Genomic DNA, 25925 nt, shown 5'->3' on the forward strand with positions numbered 1-25925 from the left:
ATTGCCCATTTTAGGTAAATCTCAATCATCTTTGCTGTAGAAGTTACCTCTCCATTTTGCAGTTGGGATGATTTCCATTTCTAATTGATAGACAAGTAATCATGTGAACTGCAACTTTCTGGTGAGGTTTCTACTGTTCTCTTATTAACTCATTAATGTGACTGGACTTCTAGACATTTCTATTGGGGCCTTCATGTATGTCAGCTAGTACCATCAATGACTTTATTCCTTTAATCTTACTATAGTAACTGCATTGATAAAGTTTTAAAAATATTGTTTCTATTTCTTTCATTTTAAACTAATTGTTATGTGATTAATTACTATTAAATTTAGGAAAAGTAAATAGTGAGTTTCTTTTGACCAAAGCCTCAATTATTTGAGTTTTGCCTATAGTAAACCAGTTGATATATGTGTATACAGTGTTTTCTTTGGTATTCCTATAATACTCCATTAGTCTGTCTTGCCTAGCACTTACTAATTATCCTCAAAATAGGATTTATCATGTCTCAAATTCCTTTCCTCAAGAAGAGGGAACTTTGTCTGGTTCTTCTTGGTATTCCCAGGGCCTAAGAACACAATGACTGTGCAAAATATGTATAAACCAGACAATGAATGTTTGTTGAACCTGACTTCCAGTTGAACTTTCACATTGCATCCATACAAAATTATATCAACATGTCAGGACCAAAGATTTTTCATTGAATAAACAGTTTTCAGTTCTCTCAGCAGCTTTGTGATGAACAGATAACATAGAGGTACCACATGCTTTTTATATTCCAAGTGCCAAAATTAAATGAGCTAATCATGGTGTCATTCAAGGTGGTACTTCTGTAGTATAAAGTGAGGTATTACGGCAATATGAAAAATGCATTTCAAAATATTACATTTTAAAATGACTTATATAAAGAAGAAAATTAAATGAACATTTTTGCCTTTTTAGAATCTTTTTCCTGATTCTGCAGCTATTTTAATAAAAAGCCCTCAAAGTGTCACCTAGATTTTGACTATTTTATTTTTGCTGAGAAATGAACTTTTTCAACTGTGTTAGATTACCAGAAATGAGAATATCAAACAGTAACTGGAGCCCCTCAGTAGGGAAGTATAATTATCATATTAGCATCATAAACCATTTGCTTCTCAGTACTGTATTAGGTAATGAGAGCAACAGCTGCAGCTTTGTTCTACCTGGATGATGTTTCAATTAAGCCATTTCTGTTTTATTCACTCAAATTTACAGGTTCTACTTTGTGTTGACATTAACCAGTGAATCTATTAGTTTCCATTACCAACAGAATAACTGAAATTATAAATAGTTCTATATTTTCTCTCACAAATCCTGTCAAGCTGCATAGATGCCTTTAATTTGATAGAACATCTGGGCAATACATCTTCTTTCTCCTCTGTGTTTAGGCAAAATTTGTACTTTCTTTTTTTTTTTTCTTTTTTTTCTTTTTTTTTTTTTGCGGTACGCGGGCCTCTCACTGTTGTGGCCTCTCCCGTTGTGGAGCACAGGCTCCGGACATGCAGGCTCAGCGGCCATGGCTCACGGGCCCAGCCGCTCCGCGGAACATGGGATCTTCTCGGACCGGGGCACGAACCCATGTCCCCTGCATCGGCAGGCGGACTCTCAACCACTGCGCCACCAGGGAAGCCCTGTACTTTCTTAAGCTTATCCTTTCATTGAAAAAAAAAAAATGTCAACAACAGCAGCTCTGTCCCATCTGTTGACCCCAGATACATAATAGGTAAATTGGGCATCTCTTTCTAAAGGAATCCAGATAAGATGCAAAAGTCAAGTCACTCCATCAGGTTTACAGTACTTGTTTAAAAAAATACCTGCAGTATGATGTTTCTCTGACTTGCTAGTTCTGCCAGGAAAAAAAAGTGAATCATAAGCACCACAGATACAATTTCATCAGTGTCTATCTTACTGCTATAAAAAGGTCTTTTCTTCTTACTTGTAAACCAAGCTGCAAAACACCAATTGAAAACCCACCCTCACAGCCACTAGTATAAACACAATTTAGCAAGTTTTAAAGGTGGCCTGCAGGAATGTAATTATCTTGGACAACTTGTTCTGATGTTGGAATAACCAGTTTATTACAATTCCCTGAGTGTAACAGACTATGCAGTACTTGCTGAATGTAACAGACTGTGTAGTACTTGCTGTCGCCCCCTGGCCCCTGGAGTTCTCAGGGGCAAGCACCTTAATTTCGGCTCTGGTCACAGCTCTGCAAGCCATGGCTCACCTCATCTCTTTCCTGTTTCTGCTCTGGTTCACATTTAGGGGTCCTGTGATGAACTCAGTTTTTCAGAAGCATTAGAATCACTTGTCTGTGTTCTTTACTACTGGCACTTTCTTGCAGTTCATAGGCTTACAGTGATATGAGTTTAGTGGGCAAGATTCTGAGTGAACCTAAAGTCTAGTCCAGATATTGGGATGTTTCTTAGTGATGTGCCAAATAGCTGAGTGGTTGGCCAATAGTTTGGTTTTGTTAAACAATCACTTAGAGATCTCATAACTCTCACCTATACATACCCAGCTTTCTTTGGGGCCACTGAAGGGAATTTTTCTGGGTTGATAGGAACCCAGTCTCTTCTTTCACGAAAGCCTCTAATGGATTAAAAAAAAATTAATATGCAATTAAAAAGTCACTACAAAGCTAACATCACACTTCATAAAATTAAAAGTAAATTACCGTAACTTAATGCTTATCCCATACTCAATCTTCCTAGTTTTGATAAATACAAACAAACCTTCCACCCCTAGTTTTGATAAAAGCAAACCTTTATAGCTGGTTTGTTCAAGTTAAGATCCAGCTGAGTACCACATATAGCTAATGGTTGTTGTGATATTGTGATTTGTAATAAGAAATATATATTTGTTCTTCCTTGGTTCATGTCACAGAGCTCCTTTTTTATTTATTTATTTATTTATTATTATTATTTTTTTTTGGCCGCACCTCGCAGCTTGTGGGGTTTTAGTTCTCCAGACAGGGATTGGAGCAGTGAGAGTGTAGAGCCTTAACCACTGGACCGCCAGGGAATTCCCACAGAGCTCCTTTTTTAAAACTCTTGGAATTTCCAGCGTGATGAGAGGGATAAAGATGCCCTTTGTTATGATAATGAGGTGCTTGGACAGCCCCTAGGTAACCAAAGGAGGGGGGCTGGCTGCCCAGGGAACCCACCAAGTGATTAGAGGGTAGAAATTTTCAGTCCCACCCCCCTGACCCCCGGGGTAGGGGAGAGGGGCAAATTGAATCAATTACCGATGGCCACTGATCGTCAATCACTCATGCCTCTGTAATGAAGCCTCCATAAAACCCCAAAAGGACAGGGTTTGGAGAGCTTCAGGTTGGTGAACAGGTGGAACTGTGGGGAGAGCAGGGCGCCTGGAGAGGGCATGGAAGCTCTGCACCTCTCCCCACACACCTTGCCCCTGTACCTCCTCATCTGGCTGTGCATCTGTATCCTTTATAACAGCGGACCCCAACCTTTTTGACACCGGGGACTGGTTTCGTGGAAGACAGTTTTTCCACAGATGGGGGAGGGGCGGGGGATGGTTTTGGGATGATTCAAGGGCATTACATTTATTGTGCGCTTTATTTCTATTATTACATTGCAATATATAATGAAATAATTATACAACTCGCCATAATACAGAATCAGTGGGAGCCCTGAGCTTGTTTTCCTGCAACTAGATGGTCCCATCTGGGGGTGATGGGAGACAGTGACACCCAAAGTGTGTTGCTTATATCCAGTCTAGTCCGTAAGATGCAGCTTAATCGTCACTTGCCACTCACTGATAGAATTTTGATATGAGTCTGCAAGCAATTGATTATGGTCTCTGTGCAGTCAAACCTCTCTGCTAATGATAATCTGTATTTGTAGCCGCTCCCCAGCGCTAGCATCACCGCCTCAGCTCCACCTCAGATCATCAGGCATTAGATTCTCATAAGGAGAGTGCAAACTAGATCCCTCGCATGTGCGGTTCACGGTAGGGTTTGCATTCCTATGAGAATCTAATGCCGCCGCTGATCTGACAGGAGGCGGAGCTCAGGCAGTAATGTGAGCGATGGGGAGCGGCTGTAAATACAGATGAAGCTTCGCTCGCTCACCTGCCCGCCACTCACCTCCTGTGCAGCCCGGTTCCTAACAGGCCAGGCACCGGTACCAGTCTGTGGTCCGGGGGTTGAGGACCCCTGCTTTATAACATCTTTTATACTAAACTGGTAAATGTAATAAATGTTTCTCTGAGTTCTGTGAGCCACTCTAACAAATTAATTGAGCCTGAGGAGAGGGTGGTGGGAACCTCCAATTTATAGCCAGTTAGTCAGAAGCACAGGTGACAACATGGACTTCCGATTGGCATCTGAAATGGGGGCAGTCTTGAGCCCATAAACTGTGGAATCTGATGCTACCTTCAGGTAGCTCGTGTCAGAATTGAATTAATTGTTCAGTGGTGTGGGAAAAAACACACGTTGGAGTTCTGTTCCGTAGGGCTCTTTAAATCTCTAACAGTCTACCTTTTTCATGTCATTGATTTGTTGAAGAGGCTGGACCTGTTGATAAATGAGAATATTTATTTAAATGCTTAATAATATTTGACTATTTATGTAAGTTTATTTAACTAAGAACATTTTTCTACATGGCCATTACGTGGTTATACTTATCAATATTAATATAACCCAACACTTAATCAGTATTCAAATTTTCGCAGTTTGTTTTTAAGTCTTTTATATCTGGATTGTTTAAACCAGGATCCAACCCAGAACCACACACTGCAAATGGTTGTTTTGTTCTCTTGGTGTCTTTTAATCTGGAACAGTCCCTTTTATTCACATCAGGAACGTGTTTACAAGAGGAGACTAGTGTCTTGCAGAACAACCCACCTTCTGGATTTGGTTCCTTTATCCCTCTTAACACTGTGCTGTCCAGTGTAGTAACCACTGGTCCCATGATGTTATTGAGCTTTTGAAATGTGGCTAGTGCAAACTGAGATGTGTTGTGAGTATAAGAATACCCCCCAAATGTAAAATAGTTCACTAATAATTTTTTATACTGAATACACACATGTTGAAATGATAATCTGGGTATATCAGGTTAAATAAATCTTACTACTAAAAATAATTTTACCTATTTCTCTTTCTTAATGTAGCTACTAGAATATTTTGTTTGGCTCCCAGTATATTTCTGTTAGATAGTGCTAGTCAACAGATTTTAAAACAGAAAGTTACTACCCTAAAATGACTCCACATCAGTTCCCTGACATGTGGAAGAAAAAAGAACATCAATAGGCTAAAGTGTTCCTGAGCTGGAATTTTATAACATTTAGTTGCCATGTCCTTCCATGTAGAAGCTAAGTGATTTTCCATGGTAGATCTAGCCTTAGAGCATTTTAGGACCTAATATCCTACAAGTGTGGCATTGAGTAGTAGATGAAATAGCTACTGAAGATTTTGAGTGTCCTGATTTCCAAAAGCCTTAAATAATGTCAACCTGTAAGTGTGCCACAGACGCTAAAAATAGTTAAGCCAATGCTGCTGACTTAAAAGCAAAAAAAAGTATGTGAGCCAACGGAAGATCATGCTCATTTATTTATTCGTTTTTTTGTTTCTTTTCAGCCTTGGAAAACCTTGAACAGACAATTGTCTCCGGTTTTGGATCACTGGAAAGTCAGCAGGATTTCCGAACCCCGGAGTTTGTGAGTACTACCACTCTATCTTAAATTTGTATCAGTTAGCTAGAGGTTTCTCACAAAGTGGAGAAAGAGGGTTTTTTGTTTTGTTTTGTTTTTAAATGAGTTCTTGCCTTCAGTGGCTCCAGATCTGGCACAGGCCTCGCTGTTAGGACTCTGTGTGCAAAGCTCTCGTCCTCTGGGGAGCACGTTCCTGAACTACAGCGTCTTGGCATCATGCACTGTAAGCTCGCTCTTCACGCTGCTTGTAATAGCAAATGGGAACTTGTTCTGCAGTAAAATAGCACTGTGTGTCTGAAACTCCCCCTTTATTCATTGATACCCTTGCTACCAGTTTCTGCTGTCAAAAACTCTGGAAACCAGTCTCTACTGAGCACATCCAGGTCCACTGACCAGTCCAATTCCTTTTTCATTCTGGAGCCTCAGTAACACAACCTATTTGGATACATCTTGTAGGGCTAGGGATATTCTATTGGTTGTTTCTGCTAAGAAGGGAACTAAGTGCTCTCACTAAATTAGACTCATTAAAGATTAGCCATGGTTCCTACCCTCAAGGAATTAAAAATCTTATTAGATGCTACTGTGATTTTATTAATGCCTTGTTTAAAGAAAATTAAGCACATAGGATGCCTGGTGGAGAATGTCCTTACTAAATAGATTTTATATTAGGCTTATTTGAAGAGGGTGATGGGAAGAAGTATGTCTCTAACTCCTATACCATGTTATTGCACCAGATGTGTAAGGAAAGCATGCCAGGATCCACCTAGATTTACTGATTTTTGCCCCCTGCTGCAAATGGCTTGTCTACCAACTTAGCAATGGAAAAATCTTTTTTTAATTTTCAAAGTATGATGTATAGTCGCCACTCCAGTAATCAGCAGAGCACAATTATATTATTGATAGCGGAAAAAAAAAACAACAAAAAACCACCTCATTATGTGCTTTCCCTCTTCCCACACACTCTTTATGGATTGTCCCCTCAATTCAGCCAAGAGTAAGGAAACTAGGCAGGTCTCTGGACTGAAAAGGGATGGCACATGAGACTCTATCCACAATGCCATTTTATTTCAAAGTGTGGGACTCCTGTGGTGTACTAGCAGATTGCCTACTGTGAAAATCACTTGGGTATAATGGAAAGACATAGTATTCAATGACTTCTCTATTATATTCAGTGAGATTTTCAGTGAAGCAGAATTGTGAATGCTCACCAGTATTCCTGCATCTTAAAGTAACAGAGCAGTTTTGTGTTTTTTTCTGACTTCTGCCGTTACAGCCCCAAAGTAGAATTGACACAGATATTTCACGTTTGAGTATGATATTGGTACAGACTCATGGAGCTGACCTTTTTCTGTTTTGTTATTTTCTAACTGCTTTTTTTTTTTTTTAATAGCTTTATTTATTTTGGCTGCGTTGGGTCTTTGTTGCTGTGTGAGGGCTGCTCTTTGTTGTGGTGCGCAGGCTTCTCACTGTGGTGGCTTCTCTTGTTGCGGAGCGGGGCCTCTAGCTGCATGGGCTTCAGTAGTTGTGGCACATGGGCTCAGTAGTTGTGGCACGCGGGCTCTAGAGCGCAGGCTCAGTAGTTGTGGTACACGGGCTTAGTTGCTCTGAGGCCTGTGGGATCTTCCCGGACCAGGGCTCAAACCCGTGTCCCTTGCACTCGCAGGTGGATTCTTAACCACTGTGCCACCAGGGAAGCCCTGATGCTGAAATTGTTAATCACAGTTTCCTTATTTGTGTGGTTGATATCAGATCTCTATATCCTGGCTATTATCTTTCTCTGTGTGTTCATATCATATTCAGGGAGGAATCTGTGATTTTCTTGTGCTTTATAAATTTTCACACATCTGATGATCATTGCCTGCCACATCTTTGTGTAGCACGTACATAGCTGCTTGTGTTTTCTCGTCAGCATCACAGTAGCCCATGTACTCCCAGTTCCATAGTAAACATGTATTTCCCGAGCTGTCTCCATGGTAAACAAACGGGATGTATAGAAGCTGCCTTGAGAATAGGGGACTCAGGGGACTCAGGCCCGATATTTAAGGGAAGCCTCTTTTGTAGGCAGAAAGTTACAGCATCGGTCAGAATGGGTGGCTGCAGTTGGGGAGGTGGCGGATTGGGCACATGCCAGGACAGAGTCAGCTAAGTTGATCCAAACCAAAATCTTGAATTAGAAACAGGGACACCAGTACAAAACTGGGAGCAAAAAGAGCCCCCCAAAATAAAAAATAAACTATGTATATGCCAAAAAAAAAAAAAAAAAAAAGAGCCCAAAGGCAGAGCAAAATTGGAAACAGAAAAGAGAGAGAAGAATAAAAGGAACTGGATAATCAGCCTTCTGTTCTTCTCCGGGTGGCATTTCGGAAGGTCCAGCCGCAGTTTGCTGAGTTGAACGGAAATAAAACAAGGCATAGACCGTGTTTACTCAGGCCTTATCCTCAAATAGTTCAGATTTTACAAGGATGAAGAGCCCAGTGTTTTTGTACAGAATGTATTTATATAGTTTTGTATTTATATAGTATTTATATAGTTATATAGTTTGGCCAAGAGGGAGGACAAAATCCTTATCATTATTAGTTTCCTTCAGAATTTGTTTTTCTTTCGTTTGAAACAAGGCCTGAGAGCAGTGCTCCTTATGGCATGATAAGTACATTAAAGGTTTCCTTCCCAGTTCAGGTGTGTAGTGTGACTAGTCAGACAAAGTATTGCCGTGTAGTCTACATAAATCACGGGTAAAGAAATGCTGTTGTGAATCCCTCATGTGCCTGCAGACAGCGGCCACCTTGCAGGGCAGTTTGTCCCGTGATCACATGTTGCCCCTCCCCACTGTCTGCTCCACCCTGTGGGCTGAAGTGGGTGAGTTTAGCCAAACCACGCTGACACGTTAAAAGGTGAATGAAGACGTGAACATAGGTGCATGTGTTGTTGCCACCCCGAAGCTTGTGAGGAGCTGGGAACATGTTGAAACTAGACATAGACCCACTCCGAGGTGAGGTGCATGTGTGGGTGAGGGTCAAGGTGAAAGGGACCTGGCTAAGGGCTGACCTTACAGAGAGTCCCTTGGTTATCTCACTCTGGTGGGAAACCATCTCTGTCGTGGTTCAGTTTTTTGTTTAAGCACAATGAAAATCTGTTTTATAACCTGCTTTGTTAACTTAATGTTTTATCCTGAACATTTTCCCGTGCCGTTTTTCCCCCAGTTTTATTGAGATATAATTGACATATAGCACAGTGTAAGTTTAAGGTGTACAGCGCCATGCTGGTTTTTTCCTCTGACACTGATATCTTCTCTGACATTTTCTGTTCCCTTGTGCCAATGAACTGTAATTCATTACATTAGAATTTTCAGAGCAGTTAGTTCAAGAGGGAACTTGTTGAGGAAACGGTGGCATGGTCGGATGCTCTGGGCCCATGTGATTGGTGACCATCATTTTGGGACACGGACCCTGAAAGTAGATGGGGTGTGTGATGACAGGTATCAGACTCTGAGGAAAGGGATTGACCAGAGTGAGGCTGGGAACTGAGTACCAGAGACCCAGATAAACTTGTAGGAGTTCAGACTAGAAGTAGAGACTGCAGCACTGGCCAAGCTGGTTAGAACCAAGGATGGGGAGCCATCCACCTGGGGATGGAGCATATAAAGGTGGTCCTGCAGCATGGCAGCACAGATGTAGGGCATCCCAGGCTCCCACCAGTGCTCCCAATCCCAGATGTAGTTAAGAGCAAAGGTGACCTAGGCGTCACTGCAGGGGCCCAGCCAGCGTGACTGCCCCAGCAGACCCCAGGTTGATCCCAAGCCCCGAGGAGTAGGAAAAAAACCTGGGGATTGAGGGGTTAGTAGGGGGAAATGTTGGGTAGTGGTCAAGGCTCTTTCTAGAAACCCTGCCTCTGTTGGCACTGACCCAGGAACTCACATGGGTCTGATTGCCTGAGTATACATGGGGCAAAGGATGGGGTATGGGGAGGAACTCTGATCTAGCAACGGTGAATCTGCTTGCAGCACGCTGGATAGAAACCAGGCTGCAGTCAACATGAGAACACGTGGAAGGAAAGAGAAGGCTAAGGAATTACATTTTATGATCTAAGTCTCGATAGTAATACCCTCTCTTTCGGCCTTTCCAGAACTTGAGGTTTATTTATGACTCCCTGGGCTTTTTAGAGGCAGGAGGATTCTTATAGCCTCTTGTCTCATGCCAGTTGATGATGTTTCCCTTTGTTTACCTTCTACCAAATGTGGTGTAAGTAACAAGATAGAGTTTGGGCTGGCAAAAGAATATTAGGATTACAACAGGGTAAACCAGGGAAGATGATGAGAAACCTCAGGATTTAGAAAAGGAAAAGGGACTTGGGAAGATGAGGATTAAAGTGGAGCAAATGTGTTCCCTTCATTCAGCACTCATGGTTATGCAGAGAGAAGGAGGTTGGAAGAATTCTTATGCCATTTGGAATTTTGTGTAACTGGCTCCCCTTTTGAGAGAAGATACTGCTTAACAGAGAATACAGTTGATTTCCTGAAATTCAAATTTGTTTGTCTTTAACTAGATGAAAATAGATGTGACCTTGAAGAAAGAGTTAAAATCTTAATTCAGTTAACACATCTTTATTTGATGTCTACTATTTTAAGCACTGTAGCGGACAAACAGAAGACATCCTTGCACGTGTGGAGCTTACATTTTGGTAGGGGAAACATAAAACACAAAATAAATAAAGCACAACATGTCAGATGATGGTAAATCCTTCAGAGAAAAATAAAGGAAGGATTATATGTGTGTGTTGCAGAGGGAGTTGGTTACAGTTTTCAACAAGGTGTACAGGGCAAATCTCACTGAGAAGGTGATCAGTGGAAAGACCTGAAGCAGGGATGCTGGAGCCAACTCTTTGGAAAACTAGATGAAGAGCATTCCAGGCAGAGGGAACAACAGGAACAAAGGTCTTGAGGTGGGAGTTGGTGGAAGGTTTGGGGAAAGGAGGCCAATGTGACTGGAGTAGAATGAAGGGTGGTGAGAATAGTAGCTAGTGGGGACTTTACAGGCGATTGTAAACACTTTGGTTTTACTTTGAGTTGGGAAGTTATTTGAGGGTGTTGTCTGAAAAAAATGCACAACCTAAAAGTTGAGAGTTATGTTTTATTTGGTGGACTTTCTTAGGACTTCGAGCCTGGGAGACAGCATCTCAAATAACTCTGAGAGACTGCTCCGAAGAAGAGAAGGAGAGAAGCCAGGAGAGAAGCCAGGATATATAGAAGTTTTTGCAACAAAAGACCAGGTAGTCAGAACATCAAAGGATTACTGTTAAGAAAAGAAAACCAGCTATCTCAGGTGAAAGAATTTATTGCTTTTCTATGTATGGGAAGATGCAAGAGTCTGGGGTCACTGAAATCACTCCTTTGACACGCACCTTAGCTATCTGGGGGCCAGTCTCCTCAGGTGCATTATATGGGGGTGGCTGCAGCAGCTGACTGCTAGATGAGCTTGGCAGTGGGCAGCCTGTTTGTCTCCATCCTGAGTTCCCTCAGCGCTCACCGTCCAGGCAGCTGCAATGTGAAGCAACAACCTTTGTTTACTGATATGGCAGGCAATATTTTAGTTCTCAAGGGTAACCCTTGGCAAGATAAACTGGGGGCTTTTGAGCAGAAGGGTGACTTTACCTGACCTCACCTAGTTTTAGCAGGATCACTTTGGCTATTGTGAGAACAGTATGGTGGAACAGAGCAGAAGCAGGAAGGTCTATTGGGCTTCTCAGGAATCTAAGTGACAGATGGTGGTGGCTTGGTCCTGAGTGTTAACTATGGCAGCAGTGAGATATACTCAAATTCTCGGTAATGTTTTGAAGGTAGAACCAACAGGATTTTTTGACAGATCAGCTGTGAGGTGTGCGAGAAAGAGCAATCAAGGATGACTCCCAAGATTTTTGACCTGGAAGACTATGGAAGGAACAGCTGGAAGGGAGACTCTTCAGAGGAAAATCAAAATTCTGTTCTGGGTATGTCAAGCTTGAGACATCCAGTCCAAGTTCAAGGAAAGGATCTAGCTAGAGACCTGGGAGTTGTCAGCACACGAACAGTATTTAAAGCTATGGGACTGGAGATGAGCAGCAAGGGAGGGAGTGAGATGAATCAGGAAGAAATCCTGGCCTGAGCCCTGGGGGGGTTCAAGTGTTTACAGGTCAGGGAGAGAGGAGGAAGCATCAGCAGAGGAGACTGAGAAGGAGGAACCAGTGAGGTGGCGAAAAACAAGGAGAGTACTGGAGGCCAAAGGAAGAAAGTATAAAGTAGGAAGGAATGCCCAAATGATGCTGATGAGGATGGGAGGTTGGATTTAGCAATATGGCAGAGACCTTGACAAAGAGAGGTCTCAGCTGAGTGCTGGGGACCCAGAAGCTCATTAGAGAGGATTCAAAATGGAATGGGAGAAGAGGAATTGGATACTGGCATTTAGATAACACTTTCAAAAGTTCTTGCTGAACAAGAATACAGAGAAAGGGGGTATTATCTGCAAGGGCGTTAGGTTGAAAAGAGTTTTAAAATTTATCTAGTTAGTTTTAAGATGGCAGGAATGGTTGTTTGTAAAGTGATGGAAATAATCCAGTAGAGAGAGAAACTTTGAAAAGGCAGGAGTGAGGGGGAAGAATTTCTGGAGTGATGACCTTGAGAGGGCAAGAAGGGGATGGAATCTCCTCCTTATGGGAGGAGAAGTGGGCATCCACCTAGAGCTTTAGAGACAGTTCATTCTTAGAAGTAGGAGGGAAGCCAGTGTATTAGGACCCAGGTGGGATTAGGTCAATAGATCTGCTAGTAGGAGCTTGTTGAAGTTTTTTCTCGACTGCTTCTCGTTTATCAATGAAATGGGGAAAAAGCCATTAGCTAAGATTGAGGAAGGAAGAGAGATGAAGAGATCTGAAGAGAGAGAAGGTATGAGACAGTCATCTGAGAGTGAACGCACTGGGTAATGGAACATGATTGCCTGGCAGCCCTAAGAGCCCACTTGAGGTTAGTTGCTTTTCCCATTTAAGTCCAGCTTGGGGGAGTAGGTGTGGAGCAGGCAGAGTTTGATTTACCTGTTTGGGGGTTTCTCCAGGTCAGTTCAGCAAAGCAAGACAAGGGTAAGAGAGTTGCAGGGTGTTTGCAAGAGCAGAGGACCACAGACATGAGGAAGGTGGGGCAATAGGATCAATAGATTTCTACCCTAGTGGGGTTTGGTAATTTTTGGAGTTTGGGGTATTGAAGAGCATGAGCTGAAAAAATAGGAGGTGGTAGTTGGAGAGTCAGATGTTTATAACTGAGGGAGGAGTAGTAAGTGGTACAGACCAGGTCTGGGCTATGAGCACTGGAATTTTGGGCTGAGGCAGGGTGGATTTGCACAGACAGGGTGTGAGAAGGATTATATATGTGGATAAGGAGAGCCCCAAGGATTATGTCAGGAGTAGTGTGTTGGAGAAGTAACAGTGAACCAAGGCTTAAATCTCCAAGGAATAAGGGGCAGTGACTCAGGAGTCAATAGATAGCTGCAGAAGGAGAACACCAGAGAGGTAGGAGGAAAATCTGGAGAGTGAGAGGATAGAAGCTGAGAAACAGACGAAGTGATGAGTAGTTTCAGGTGTTGCGTAGGGATCATCATGTCAAGATTTCTCAACCTCAGCACCGCTGACATTTTGGCCTGGATTTCTCTGTTGTAGGAGGCTGTCCTATGCATTGTAGGATATTTAGCAGCGTCCCTGGCCTCTACCCATGAGGTGCAAAGGACCCTCTCCCCCGTTGTGATCACCAGATATCTCCAGACATCACCAAAATGGTCCCCATTTGACAACCACTGAGTGAGATGAATAAAGAAAAGGCATTGAGGTCACAGGTGTCCTCTGAGAGGGCTGCTCCCCAGGAGTGTTGAGGACGCTACTTTAATCCAGATTAGAGTGGATTATGGAGTGAGAAGGAGAAAAGGAAGTAGAAAATACTGACCTCTCTATCAAGGAACGAGTTTGAAGGGCTAGTGAATGAGAGAAAACTGGAGGAGAATTATGAGGGCCAGGGATGACTACCTTCTGTCAAGTGGAGAGACTTGCACACATTTACATGTTGCTAGGAAGTATCCGTGTGAGGGGAACAGGTGACTCTAGAGGAGCAGTCCCCAACCTTTTCGGCCCCAGGGACCAGTTTCTTGGAAGACCATTTTTCCACGGACGGGGTGGGGGGCAATGGTTCAGGCGGTAATGTGAGCGGTGGGGATCGGTAGGGAGCAGTAGGGAGCGGCAGATGAAGCTTCCCTGGCTCGCCCGCTGCTCACCTCCTGCTGTGCGGCCCGGTTCCTCATGGGCCGCGGACTGGCACTGGTCCATGGCCCGGGGCTCGGGGACCCCTGCTCTGGAGGAGAGAGCTGCCTTGAGAAAGGCCGTGGAATGGTTTATAGATGTGGAGGAGTCCTCATTAGGTAGGAGGAGCAGCGTCTCAGGCAGGCACAGGTGCGGAGGGCAGATGCTCTTGGTTTATGGACCCGATGGAGAGAAGCTGAGGGAGTTCCCATCTGACAGCTTCAATTCTCAGCTGCTGAGAGTGAAGAGAACACTGAGCACGACCAGGTCAGGGACCCGGTCAGACCTGGAGAAACCTAGAAAAAGTGCTAGGCTTTCTGGGAAGTGGTGAGGGCCCCTGTAGGGCTGAGGGGCCTGAATCTGCAGTGATAGCAAGCTGCCCTGCTGTGGCTTTCTCCGGCATCACTCAGACACCAAGAAAGGGCATAGTGGGCTGCAGCCAGAGCTGGGGCTTTGCTCGACGGGCATGATGGAAAGAGTTCTGGCAAGAGTGTTACTGAAAGGATGACCTGGGAAGTGTAACCTTAAAAAAGGAGGGGAGGGAAGAAAAAGAGGATCTGCAGACTGATTAGAAAAAGTCATGGGGCCTCTGAGGTCACTGTAAAATGAGAAGATGATGGTGTCTTCAGAAAGAGGGATTCTTGAGTAAGTGACTTTGAAATGGAAGATTTTCAAGTGATAACAGGGTCCTGAACGGGACCATGGCCGTTAATGCATGAAAGGGAGACCGTTGGAGATAAGGGGTCAATCTACTGAGGGATCAAGGTGCACTGGTCATGTCTGTGGATGCAGGTGTGCTTCTTGTCTGATGGAGGACTTGGAACAGAGAGGGAAATGTGAGCCAGGGCCAGATTTTCAATGAACCAGTAGCAGCAGCTGGGAAATAGGAGCTGCTAGGCTCTGGGAAACTCCAGGGGTATATTCTACTTGCATGGACCTACATGGAACTGTTTTTCTTCCTCCAAGAACATTGGAGAGTAATACTCTGGAAGTGGCACATAGAACCAGGAGAACGTCAATCTTACTTCTTTTTCCTGACATGGGAATGGTCTGAGAAAAATCAGAGCCAACTGCCTATGGGTCTGTAGATTTTTGTTTTCATGTTTTGATTCAAAGTGGTTGGTCAAGTTTTCTTTAAAAGTAGGCTCAAGGATCCATTTTCATCTTTGTTTCCCCCCCACACCACCACAAATCCAGACTTCATTTTGGTTATTTCTGGTCTAAACGTCCCTGAGGCAACTGAATTGGTGCTGGGGCTATTGAGAGAGAATAGGTTTATTTTATGGTCAGTCCAAGGTCTTCCTTGCGAATCCCAAGAAACCCAACTTAAGTCCCAAAGTCTGCCTCGAACTCCAACGATCTTCAGGATCCAGAAGACTGGGGATAAAGCAGGACTCTTCCGTTCAAGTATTTATTTATTTGGACTTACACTCTTGTGCCTTCTATAAACAGGAATAGGGTGGCTTTGCCTTGTGACTTTATGGCACTAACTTCACTAAACTAAAACGGAAAAGAAACACAACTAAAAAAGGAAACATTTCTCCAAAGAAGACATAAAGATGGCCAAAAAGCGTATGAAAAGATGTTCAGCATCACTAATTATTAGAGAAATGCAAATCAAAACTACAGTGTAGTAACACCTCACACGGGTCAGAATGGCCATCATCAGAAAGTCTACAAACAATAAATGCTGGAGAGGGTGTGGAGAAAAGGGAACCCTCCTACACTGTCGGTGGGAATGTGAATTGGTGCAGCCACTATGGAGAACAGGATGGAGGTTCCATAAAAAACTAAACATAGAACCACCATATGATCCTGCCATCCCACTCCTGGGTATACATCCGGAGAAAACCGTAATTTGAAAAGATACATGCATCCCAGTGTTCATTGCAGCACTATGTACAATAGCCAGGTCATGGAAGCAACCTAAATGTCCATTGACAGGAGAATGAATAAAGAAGATGTGGCACATATATACAGTGGACTGTTACTCAGCTTTAAAAAAGTATGAATTAATGCTATTTGCAGCAACATGGGTGGACCTAGAGATTATCATACTAAGTGAAGTAAGTCAGTCAGAGAAGACAAATATCATATGATATCACTTACGTGTGGAATCTAATAAAAGTGATACAAATGAACTTATTTACAAAACAGACACAGACTCACAGATTTTGAAAACAAATTTTTGGTTACCAAAGGGAAAGGGGTGAGGGAGAGTGACAAATTAGGAGATTGGGATTAACATATACACACTATTATACATAAAATAGATAACTAATAAGGACCTACTGTATAGCACAGGAAACTCTGCTTACTATTCTATAATAATCTATATGGGAAAAGAAACTGAAAAATTATGTATAGCTGATTCGCTTTGCTCTACACCTGAAACTAACACAACATTGTACATCAACGATGCTCCAATAAAATTTTTTTTAAAAGGTGGTGGGGGGAACCAGACAAAAGAACATTAATTTAGCGAAAGGAGGCTCAGAAAGAGAAATGATATCAAAGATAAACTGGATAGTAAGCATTGCTAAATTGGCCCATTTTTTTGTGGTAAGAATTCACAGGGCATTTCAGCGTTGAAAGCTTTTTGTGCATTCAGGAGAACAAGGTGATGGTGCTTTGCCTGAATATGGGGAAGGGGGACCTACTCATCTGTTTCACGTGGCTGATTCAGAAGCTACATTTGTGGATTTGTTAGGATTGGGGGGTAGGAGCAAAAATAGGCAGTCCAAGACGCAAAGATCTCAGAAATTTCTCTCCGAGTCATGTTTTTGGAATGCAGGATGTGTTTTCCCAGAGAAACAGTCATAAATGGTGAGTAGGCTTCTAGGCCCAGCCAGGCCAGATTAGCTAAAGCCAGTTGAACGCAGAGTGCTAACAAATTATCATTCTGTGCATTAGCACGAATCCTTTGGAACACTCCAATCTTACTTTTTTTCCATTATTACTAAAAAAGTGTGAATAAAACTAAAGTGCAGAGTGAGTGAGTGAGTTGAGGCTTGTGAACAAATGCTTGGCGTCATAAGTGAAAGAGAAAAGGATTGATTCTGAGTTGTGTTAGGCCTTAAAGAAGCAGTGGTGGGTCCCAAACCTGAGGAAAACAATCTAATGGTACAAGATGACAGAGAAGAAAAGAGCTTATCAGCTTCTCTATTACAACTTTTGTCTTTTCTGCTAATGAAGGTGATCTTTAGATTGAAATGGTTCAAGTCCTGGTAAGGGGCTATAGAGGTCCATGCTGCACGAGACAGTTTTGGAAAGGAATACAGTTATTCCAAAGGAATTAAATTTCCTGACTAGAAAAATTGTGTATCCAGTAGGGTATTAAAAGAGCTTATAAATTTGCTCATGGGACCACAGTTGGTCATCTTGAGGTGATGTGGGGACCAGGACAGGTGCCAGAAGAGTAGCGGGAGGAACAAATGTGACAGTTTTCAAAAGGGGTGGGGTTAGAGTGGAAGCTGGGCATAGACTGTTTCTGATAAATGGAGATATTGAAGCTGGAGCATTAATCTCCAGGGATATAACAGCTGAGTTTTTTTTTTTTAAGCAGATGGGTTGTGAATGTTAAAAAAAAAGAAAAGGTCATCAGGAACCAACATAAGTTCAGTAAAAATAAGTCATGTCAAACTGAGAGCACGTCACCTTTTTTTTTTTTTTTTATGGGCATGATTAGGCTTGTAGAACAGGAGAAAGCCACAGATATTTTGTGTTTTGAGTTTAGCAAGATGTGTGGGGAAAAATCGCATTTAAGTACAGAATGAAGAAATGTGTGCCTAGTGAGAGTGTGCTTATCTGGGTAACTGATCTTACCAAGACTCTGGAATAATGGATGGAAATGAATTTCTAGAGGAGACAAAAATCAATATGAATTAAAGTCAGCTCTTGTGCCTAATTCCTAAAGATCATCCGCCTGAGGAAAGATCATAAGAGCTGAGGCTCATGACTGATCACATGAAGAGGTTAGGTATTTGGTTAATTCAACTCAGTATGAATCGAGCATGTAATAACAGTGTCCGAAAGTTTATGCAAATCTGGGTTGCATTCGTACCTATGTGTTCAGAACCAAGACAGTACTAAGCTTCTCCTGTTCAGTATTGGTAAAGCCACCTGCCAGTCTGGGTGCTCCATTTTAAGGGGAAGCATACTGAGAGGAAAAAGATGAGCGTGGTGGTGGATCCTGACACAGGCAAGAACATGACAACAACTTTAAATATTTGACAATGGTAGTAGGTGGATGAAGGTGCAAAATATGCTATTAAGACTCATGGATACGAGGTATATATAGGCAGACAGATTTCATTTCAGTGGAAAGACGTTCTCATAATTAAACTACCTTAGTTCCTTGGAGTAGTTCACATACAGACGTACTGGATAACAGTCTAGGCAGGAGATGATGAATGGTTGAACGAGCCAGTGCGGGAGGAAAGGAAGGGCATGCATGTTTCATGTGCAGCAGGACCGAATGTAGTTCAGTCGTAGTAGTTGATGGAAAGCGGGGAAGGAGGGAAAGAGAGGATGTTTCCGGGAACATACTACTTCAGTCAGTTATATGTGGCTCACAGATGAATTTGAGTTGCTTTCATTTCATTTTATATTTCCCTCATTCAACCTGCCAAATTATGTAATTGATTAAAACCCTTTCCTCCACGTAACAGTGTTCCTTCTACCTGGTTTTATTCCCCTATTTTCAGAAACCCTTGACTGTAACATGCTTTGTGAATTCCTGCCCCACAATGCATCCCATTTGAAATTCAGCGAGCTATCTGTTATCTGGGGAATGTCAAAGTTAATTTGACAAAAACACGCATGAGGAAAGCAGGGAGCCCTGGGCATTCTAAGGGCACTCTGAACAAAGATGTAATATCAGTATTTACCATGGAACTCATTTGATTATAAGTCATCTAGAAGCATATCACAGTTATGGCCAAAAAAGCCCACAGAAGCAAAAGAATTGAGTTAAAGCTGAGAGTCTGCTGGTAAATGACCTGACCATGCCATGACCTAAAAGCAGCGTTAATAAAAAGTTGAAATAAAAATTTAAAGAGAAACACAGAACTTGGTGGAAATGTATACACAATATGAATTCACAGTATTCCTAGAAAATTGAGAAGGGGGAGCCCAGTGAGATTTCAACTGCAGCTGTTCCTCCCAACTCTTCATTAATTTGGAAGGCTTAGAGGCTTTGGAAAAATGATTTAAAATTCTTTTATTCCTGAAGTCCCAATAGTTAACTGTAGTTTTCCTTATTTCAACAACAATAAGTGCATTTTTACTATAAGTTTCAAATGTATTAAGTCTGTCTCTGGTTAAAACAAAACCAAAACCCAAAAATTATAAATCTGCTTTTACCCTGAAAACCCTAATGGCTCCTTCAAAGAGAAAGTGCATTTATGGTTCCTTCTCCCAAGTCACTTTTCAAAATGTAGATTAATGTGATCTGACAGATCGTAATAACTACCAAAGAGCATTTTCATTAATTATAATGGGCAAACCAATAATACGAATCTTTACGATGTTAGTATGAATTAGAATATATCAAGTCAGGGCCATACTTCTAGCTGGAGCAAAATTTGACTGCAGAGTCCAAATCCCTTAGAATAAAAACACATAATGAAAATTTTGACAGATCATCTAGTGATGCTAATGGTATCACCACCCTTTCATGCACTTTCATTAGCCTTAAGTGTTTTTAAAAAGTAAACTGTCTTGTGAAAGAGGAAGAAGAGAGGCAAACGAGAGGAGGCACTTCTGTGACTTTGAAAAGCGTTTTTACTCTAAAAAAAAAAAATTTCTTTTCTGTGAGGGAAAGTTCTTCTAGAAGTGCCCCCAGGAAGCTGAGCATGGATAGAATTCCAGGGGATCAGAGCCCTCTGTCCCTACTCGACTCTGCTCTCAGAGCCTTGGGAAAAAAGTCGATTTTCCTTTTAGGACCTCAGTCTCCTCATGAATAAAAAGCAGAAAAATCAGCGGTAGATTTCCTCACAGGAGTGTTGTTCAGTGACTACACAGAGATTGAAAAGCATTTTAGCTATCTGAAAAGCGTGTTCATAGAATAATAATACAGTGAGAATTCTTACCTGACATTTATGGATTGGCTTATAGTTGGCAAAGCACATTGCAGGCACAGGGCTAGCTAGCCATGAAATGGCCACAACCCCACATTGTTCAGCCCAGCCAAACCCTTCCTGTTCCCTTGCACATGAAATCAGACTGTGTTTGCATCAGGAATTAGTGCTGCTCTCCTTAGAAGAGCGCACAGGAGCATTTGTGACTTATGCGCCTGAGAAAGTAGTTACAGGCACGTAGGTACCTACCAGATTATCAATGGGTTGAGAATTAATCATACCTGGCATTATTACAAAATATCAATGGTACAGTCTGTTAATAAACATGTAGAGCACTTACTAACCCTTGCTGAACTAGAAATAAGAGCTATTTATGTGCTATTTTGAATAAACCACTATCAGCTTCACTAAATTCTACAGTAAAATTTTTGTCTATTCCATCACATAATATTCATTAATCAGTGTACTTCAAGGAATAATACCAAGCAGCATATCTCAGTGTTTACCCTCAAGACCAAGAGTGGGTATTACTGATGCCTCTGTCCCCTGCACATTGTATTATCATCTGACAGATGTTAGTCATGCAACTGATGCTGGTTGGTTGGTTGGTTGGTTGGTTGAAAGAATGTAAGACAGTGTGCTGTGTTTGATGATTTCCAGGGGCACTTACAGCAGAGATGCCAGAGGAGTTCAGTTTGGACTGTAGTTCTCAATCCGGCTGTGCATTAGAATTACTGGAGAAACTCTTGTAAAACGTGAAGGCCCAAGCTCCACCTTCATGTACTAATCTTACTCTTGCATATGTGTATATAAAGAACCTGAATATGTTTATAAAAGTTTACAGAGGTGACTCAAGTGTGCAGCCAGGTCAAAAATCATTGTCTTTGAAAAATCAGGTTTGTATTTTTGAAGAAGGTGGTATATATTGCAACCTTGAAGGGTACATTTCATTAAGTACTGAAATCTGTACCAGTCGAGATTTTACCAGAAAACAGAACCTGTAGGATCATGCACATAAACACACGTGTACACACGTGTATAGAAATATATCTATACACGTGTGTACACATATGCACACACATATATATCTATATTAATACACACATGCAGAGAAATATTTATTAAAGAGAGTTATCTCAAGGAACCTGCTTCCACAAATGTGGATTCTAATCTGTGGAGCACAGTGGCAGGAAGGGCAGGCTGGAAACTCTTGGGCAAGGGTTGACACTGCAGTCCAGAGGTGGAATTTCTTTTTCTCGGAGAAGCCTTAGTTTTTCTCTTAAGGCCAGTCAACTGATTGGATGAGTCCCACTCAGATCATTTCTTTTACTTAAAGTCATCTGATTGCAGATGTTAACCACATCTACAAAATACGTGCATAGCAACTCTTAGATTCGTGTTTCATTGCATAACTGGGAATTAAAGCCCAGGCAAACCAATGCACAAACCTAACCATCCCAGTGGATACACTACAGGAAGGTATCCTAATAGCATGACCTATGCCAGTAAATGAAAGTGGGAAAGAGTGAGGTGTGCCCAGTTTGTATCCAGCACAGAGCTGATCTAGGGGAGTGGGAGGAGATGAAGTTAAAAAAAAGGTTTAGGGTGGAATGTAGCGGTCTCCAACTAAGGGTTTGGACTCTTGAACTGAAAAGACAAAGCGAATCTGTAGCGGCGGCACTTTCTCTGACCATGTTTTCGTCTGTTCTGTGTCTTTGCTGCCCACTTAGCTCCACCTGGTTGTGGAGGCACTTGAAATGTGGCTAGTGAGACAGAAGAACTGCATTTGTAATTCTGTTTCATTTTAATTCATGTAAATTAAATAGCCCCATGCGGCTAGTAGCTACTATATTGGACAGTGCAGCCAGAGAGAGATCACTCTGGCAGGAGGATCCAGGAGGCATCCGAAGGAGAAACAACGCAAGCTGTCTAGTTAGTAACCTACTCTGGTAGTCCTGGTGCAGGGTGGGTGGAGGCTGGGAAGGTGGGAAGGGAGAGAGAAAGACAGAAGTGAGGGAGGAGGAGATCAAAGTTTACCCTGTGGTTGGCCACTTCACCATCTTTCCAGTCACTTGTCTGTCTACCTTCCTGCTGTCCCTTCCTCTTACACCCAAGTCCCTCCTATCTGTCACATGTCCTCAGAGCTCGCCCCAGCTTCTCTCTGCTCACCAGCTGCTCTCACACTCACTTCCTCAGCTTCAATTGCAAGCTCTGTGTTAACAGCTCCCAAGTTTATACTTGTAGCCTTAGATCTCTCCTCTCAACCCCAGCCCCCTAGTGTCGACACTTGAAAATCTAACAGATTCTTAATCTTCCCCTCCTAATCATATTTCCCTTCCAGTTTTCTGAATTTTGGTAATCTCCATCCTGTCAGCTGCTCAAGCCGGAAACCTGAGAATCCTCCCAATCCCTTGTTTCCGACCTGCTGATTCAGCCTGTCCCTTTCTCCTCATGTCTGTTGCTCCCCACTGAGAATAGGCTGCCACCTTTCTTCCCTGGACTCTCCCATCTCCCCATTCCCACTTGTGCCACCCATGATTTACTCTCTGAGCAGTTCCTTTAGAAACAGAAATCACACCGATTCGTTTCTTCTGTGATGTGTAATGGAATTTCCCCCCTGTTGCTTTAGCTATCATACTACTAAATGTCATAGGATAAAGGGTTAATTAATTTCAGTTGATTTATTTAATAATATTTATCTAGTTAATATTTCTATAACCCTGTTAAGTAGGTACAATTGAGAAATGTCATTGAAATATCCCTTGGGGCATATAGTCTAGTGAGATAGACATTAATCAAATAATTACATAAATAATTAGACAATTAAAATTGTGAGATGTGACATTTAAAGACGAGTATAAGGTGCTCTGAGAGAATGTGAGGGGGGGACCTAAGCTACCGGGAAGGTCAGGAGGTCATAAAGAGGTCATGCCTCTTTATGGCGTGAGCCATGGAAAAGGGAGAGAGGGAGCTTCTAGGAAGTGGGAACTACAGGTGCAGAGATAGGGGAAAATACTTTACTTCGATGGGACAGCATAGCCATTCAAAACGTTAATGGAATATAGTAACTGACAACCGCATTGGGGTGGAGTGTGGTCTTAAATTTTCCAGACCATGTGGAACAGGCTTTGGAAACTGACAAGACTGAACCTTTGTAGAACTTGAATAAAATGGTTCTGTTAAACCCTTTGACTTGAATATGTTATCTCACGTCAGTTCAGCAAGTATCTGTTGTCTTACTTCCCTAGGTGTTATAGGTTAAAAACAGGTTTTTTTCCTTCATTATTATAATCCAATTAAAATTATAGTATGTATACACAAAAATAGTTAGATGACATTATACTATGTATATTGTATCATACTATTACAATTTATATAATGCAAAATTAAGAGCTAAAATGAATGCTGTAGAACAACAGTTCTAAACTTTTTATATTCTTACACTTTATACCCTTAATAAAGTATTGACTCCAAAGAGCATTTTTATGTGGATATACCTATCAATATTATATATTGATAGTATTATAACTTAAAACTGAAAAAACTCTTAATTCATTTAAACATAACCAATAATAAACTCAGTATACATTAAAATAAATATTTTATGAAAAGTGACTTTTCTAAAACAAAAACATTAGTAAGAGGGTGGCATTATTTTATGTATTTTACAGATCTCTTTAGGAGAAGACAGCTGATTCTTCTATTTGCTTCTTTTAACTTCAGTTAAAAGTTGCAATATGTTGTTTTGGTTGAAGTATATGAAATAGATACAGCCTTACACAGATAGGTAGGTAGAAAACAGGGGAGTATTTTAAAGCCTTTTCAGGTAATTGTCGATATTCTTCTTTGAAACCACATTAAAACTCAACAACTGGTAGTTTCTTAAAGATTGCTTGTGACGTGGAATGCAAAACTGTTTCAGTGAACTTTTGTGTATTAAAAGCCTGTCTTGCATCTTTCACGTGCTGTTGGTCTTCTGCATTTTCCTTTTTGGAAACATATCTATTCCGTTCTTCTGCCTACTTTTTAATTGGATTGTTTGTTTTTAGATGTTGAGTTGTATGAGCTGTTTATATATGTTGGATATTAACCCCTTACTGGTCATGTCATTTGCAAAGACCTTCTCCATTCAGTAGGTTGTCCTTGCAAAAGCTTTTTAAAGTTTAACTAGGCCCCATTTGTTTATTTTTGCTTTTTTTCCCTTTGCTTTAGCAGACGGATCCAAAAAGATATTGCTGCGATTTATGTCAAAAAGTGTTCTGCCTATGTGTTCCTCTAGGAGTTTTATAGTATCCAGTCTTACATCTAGGTGTTTAATCCATTTTGAGTTTATTTTTGTATGTGGTGTTAGAGAACGTTCTAAGTTCCTTCTTTTACAGATAGCTGCCCAGGCACATGAAAAAATGCTCAACATTGCTAATCATCAGGGAAATGCAAATCAAAACCACAATGAGAGATCATCTCACACTTGTCAGAATGGCTGTCATCAAAAAGAACACAAATAACAAATGTTGGTTAGGATGTGGAGAAAGGGACCCTCCTGCACTGTTGGTGGGAATGTAACTTGGTGCAGCCACTGTGGAAAACAGTGTGGAGGGTCCTCAACAAACTTCCATGTAACCCAGCAATTCCACTCCTGGGTATAAATCCTAAAGAAACAAAAACAGTAATTCGGAAAGATACATGCACCCCAGTGTTCATAGCAGCGTTATTTACAATTGCCAGGGTGTGGAAGCAACATGGATGGACTTGGGTGGCATTACACTAAGTGAAATAAGACAGAAAAAGACAAATACTGTATGCTATCACTTATATGTGGAATCTAAAAAGTACAACAAACTAGTGAATAAAACAAAAAAGAAGCAGACTCACAGATATAGAGAACAGACTAGTGGTTACCAGTGGGGAGAGGGAAGGAGGGAGGGGCAATATAGGGGTGGCGGGGTGCAGGGAATCTGTCTTGCATTTTGACTGAATCTTTACCCAAGCATGATTTTTATCACCATGCATAGGGAAGTTGGAAAATATTGGTTCATTGAGTTAAGTAGCTCTTACAAATGTTGACCCATTTCATTATACAATATGAAAAAAATACATTTGTTAACACACCTCCAATCTCCATTTCATCAATCCCATGAGAAAAGCCATTGAATATTGGGAAGCTGTCAAGTTCCCAGGGGCAAACACAAGCTGTCTTAAATTCTAATATATACTTGCTTGAAAGCTCAAATTTTATCATTAGCAATAAATATTGTTAGTTGTTTTCCTTGAAACGACAGTTTCACTTTGTTCATTTTCGGGAAACTATCTGCCAAATGCTCAAGCTTATGTAACTGAATTTTGTGTCAGTTGTCTGTCAAGTAAGAGTGGCGTCTATGAAAAAAATTGGCAACTCAAAAATTGCACGGCACTTTTCCTCAAGACCACCATCATACTTTGATGTGCAGCAGAAGTACTTTATGGGTACTTCCATTTCTTCACACAGAATATTAAAAATCCAGGTACTTGGGCTTCCCTGGTGGTGCAGTGGTTGGGGGTCCGCCTGCTGATGCAGGGGACACGGGTTCGTGCCCCGGTCCGGGAAGATCCCACATGCCGCGGAGCGGCTGGGCCCTTGAGTCATGACCGCTGAGCCTGCGCGTCCGGAGCCTGTGCTCCGCATAGGGAGAGGCCACGGCAGTGAGAGGCCCGTGTACCGCAAAAAAAAAAAAAAGAAATCCAGGTACTCAATGGTCAAGATTTAATAAAGTTAGTAATTGTTACAGCTTCATCAAGTACATTCCTAAGTGAAGTGACTTTTTTACTGTGAGTAGGTGGTGGTGAGCAATACGATGATGACTCAT

At 41.8% G+C, this 25925-nt stretch overlaps 1 protein-coding gene across 3 annotated transcripts in view; it reads left to right on the forward strand.

Moving 5' to 3' along the window:
• ANO6 (anoctamin 6) overlaps positions 1-25925 on the forward strand; it is a 204375-nt gene that overhangs the window by 75335 nt on the left and 103115 nt on the right. For all 3 annotated transcript variants that reach the window (XM_082850797.1, XM_082850798.1, XM_082850799.1), the window contains one exon: positions 5625-5704. In XM_082850797.1, the coding sequence (XP_082706923.1) occupies positions 5625-5704 (80 nt within the window). The remainder of the gene's footprint in view (positions 1-5624; positions 5705-25925) is intronic.

The sequence above is a fragment of the Leucopleurus acutus genome, assembly GCF_964270905.1.
Source record: "Leucopleurus acutus genome assembly, chromosome: 11".
NCBI lineage: Eukaryota > Metazoa > Chordata > Mammalia > Artiodactyla > Delphinidae > Leucopleurus > Leucopleurus acutus.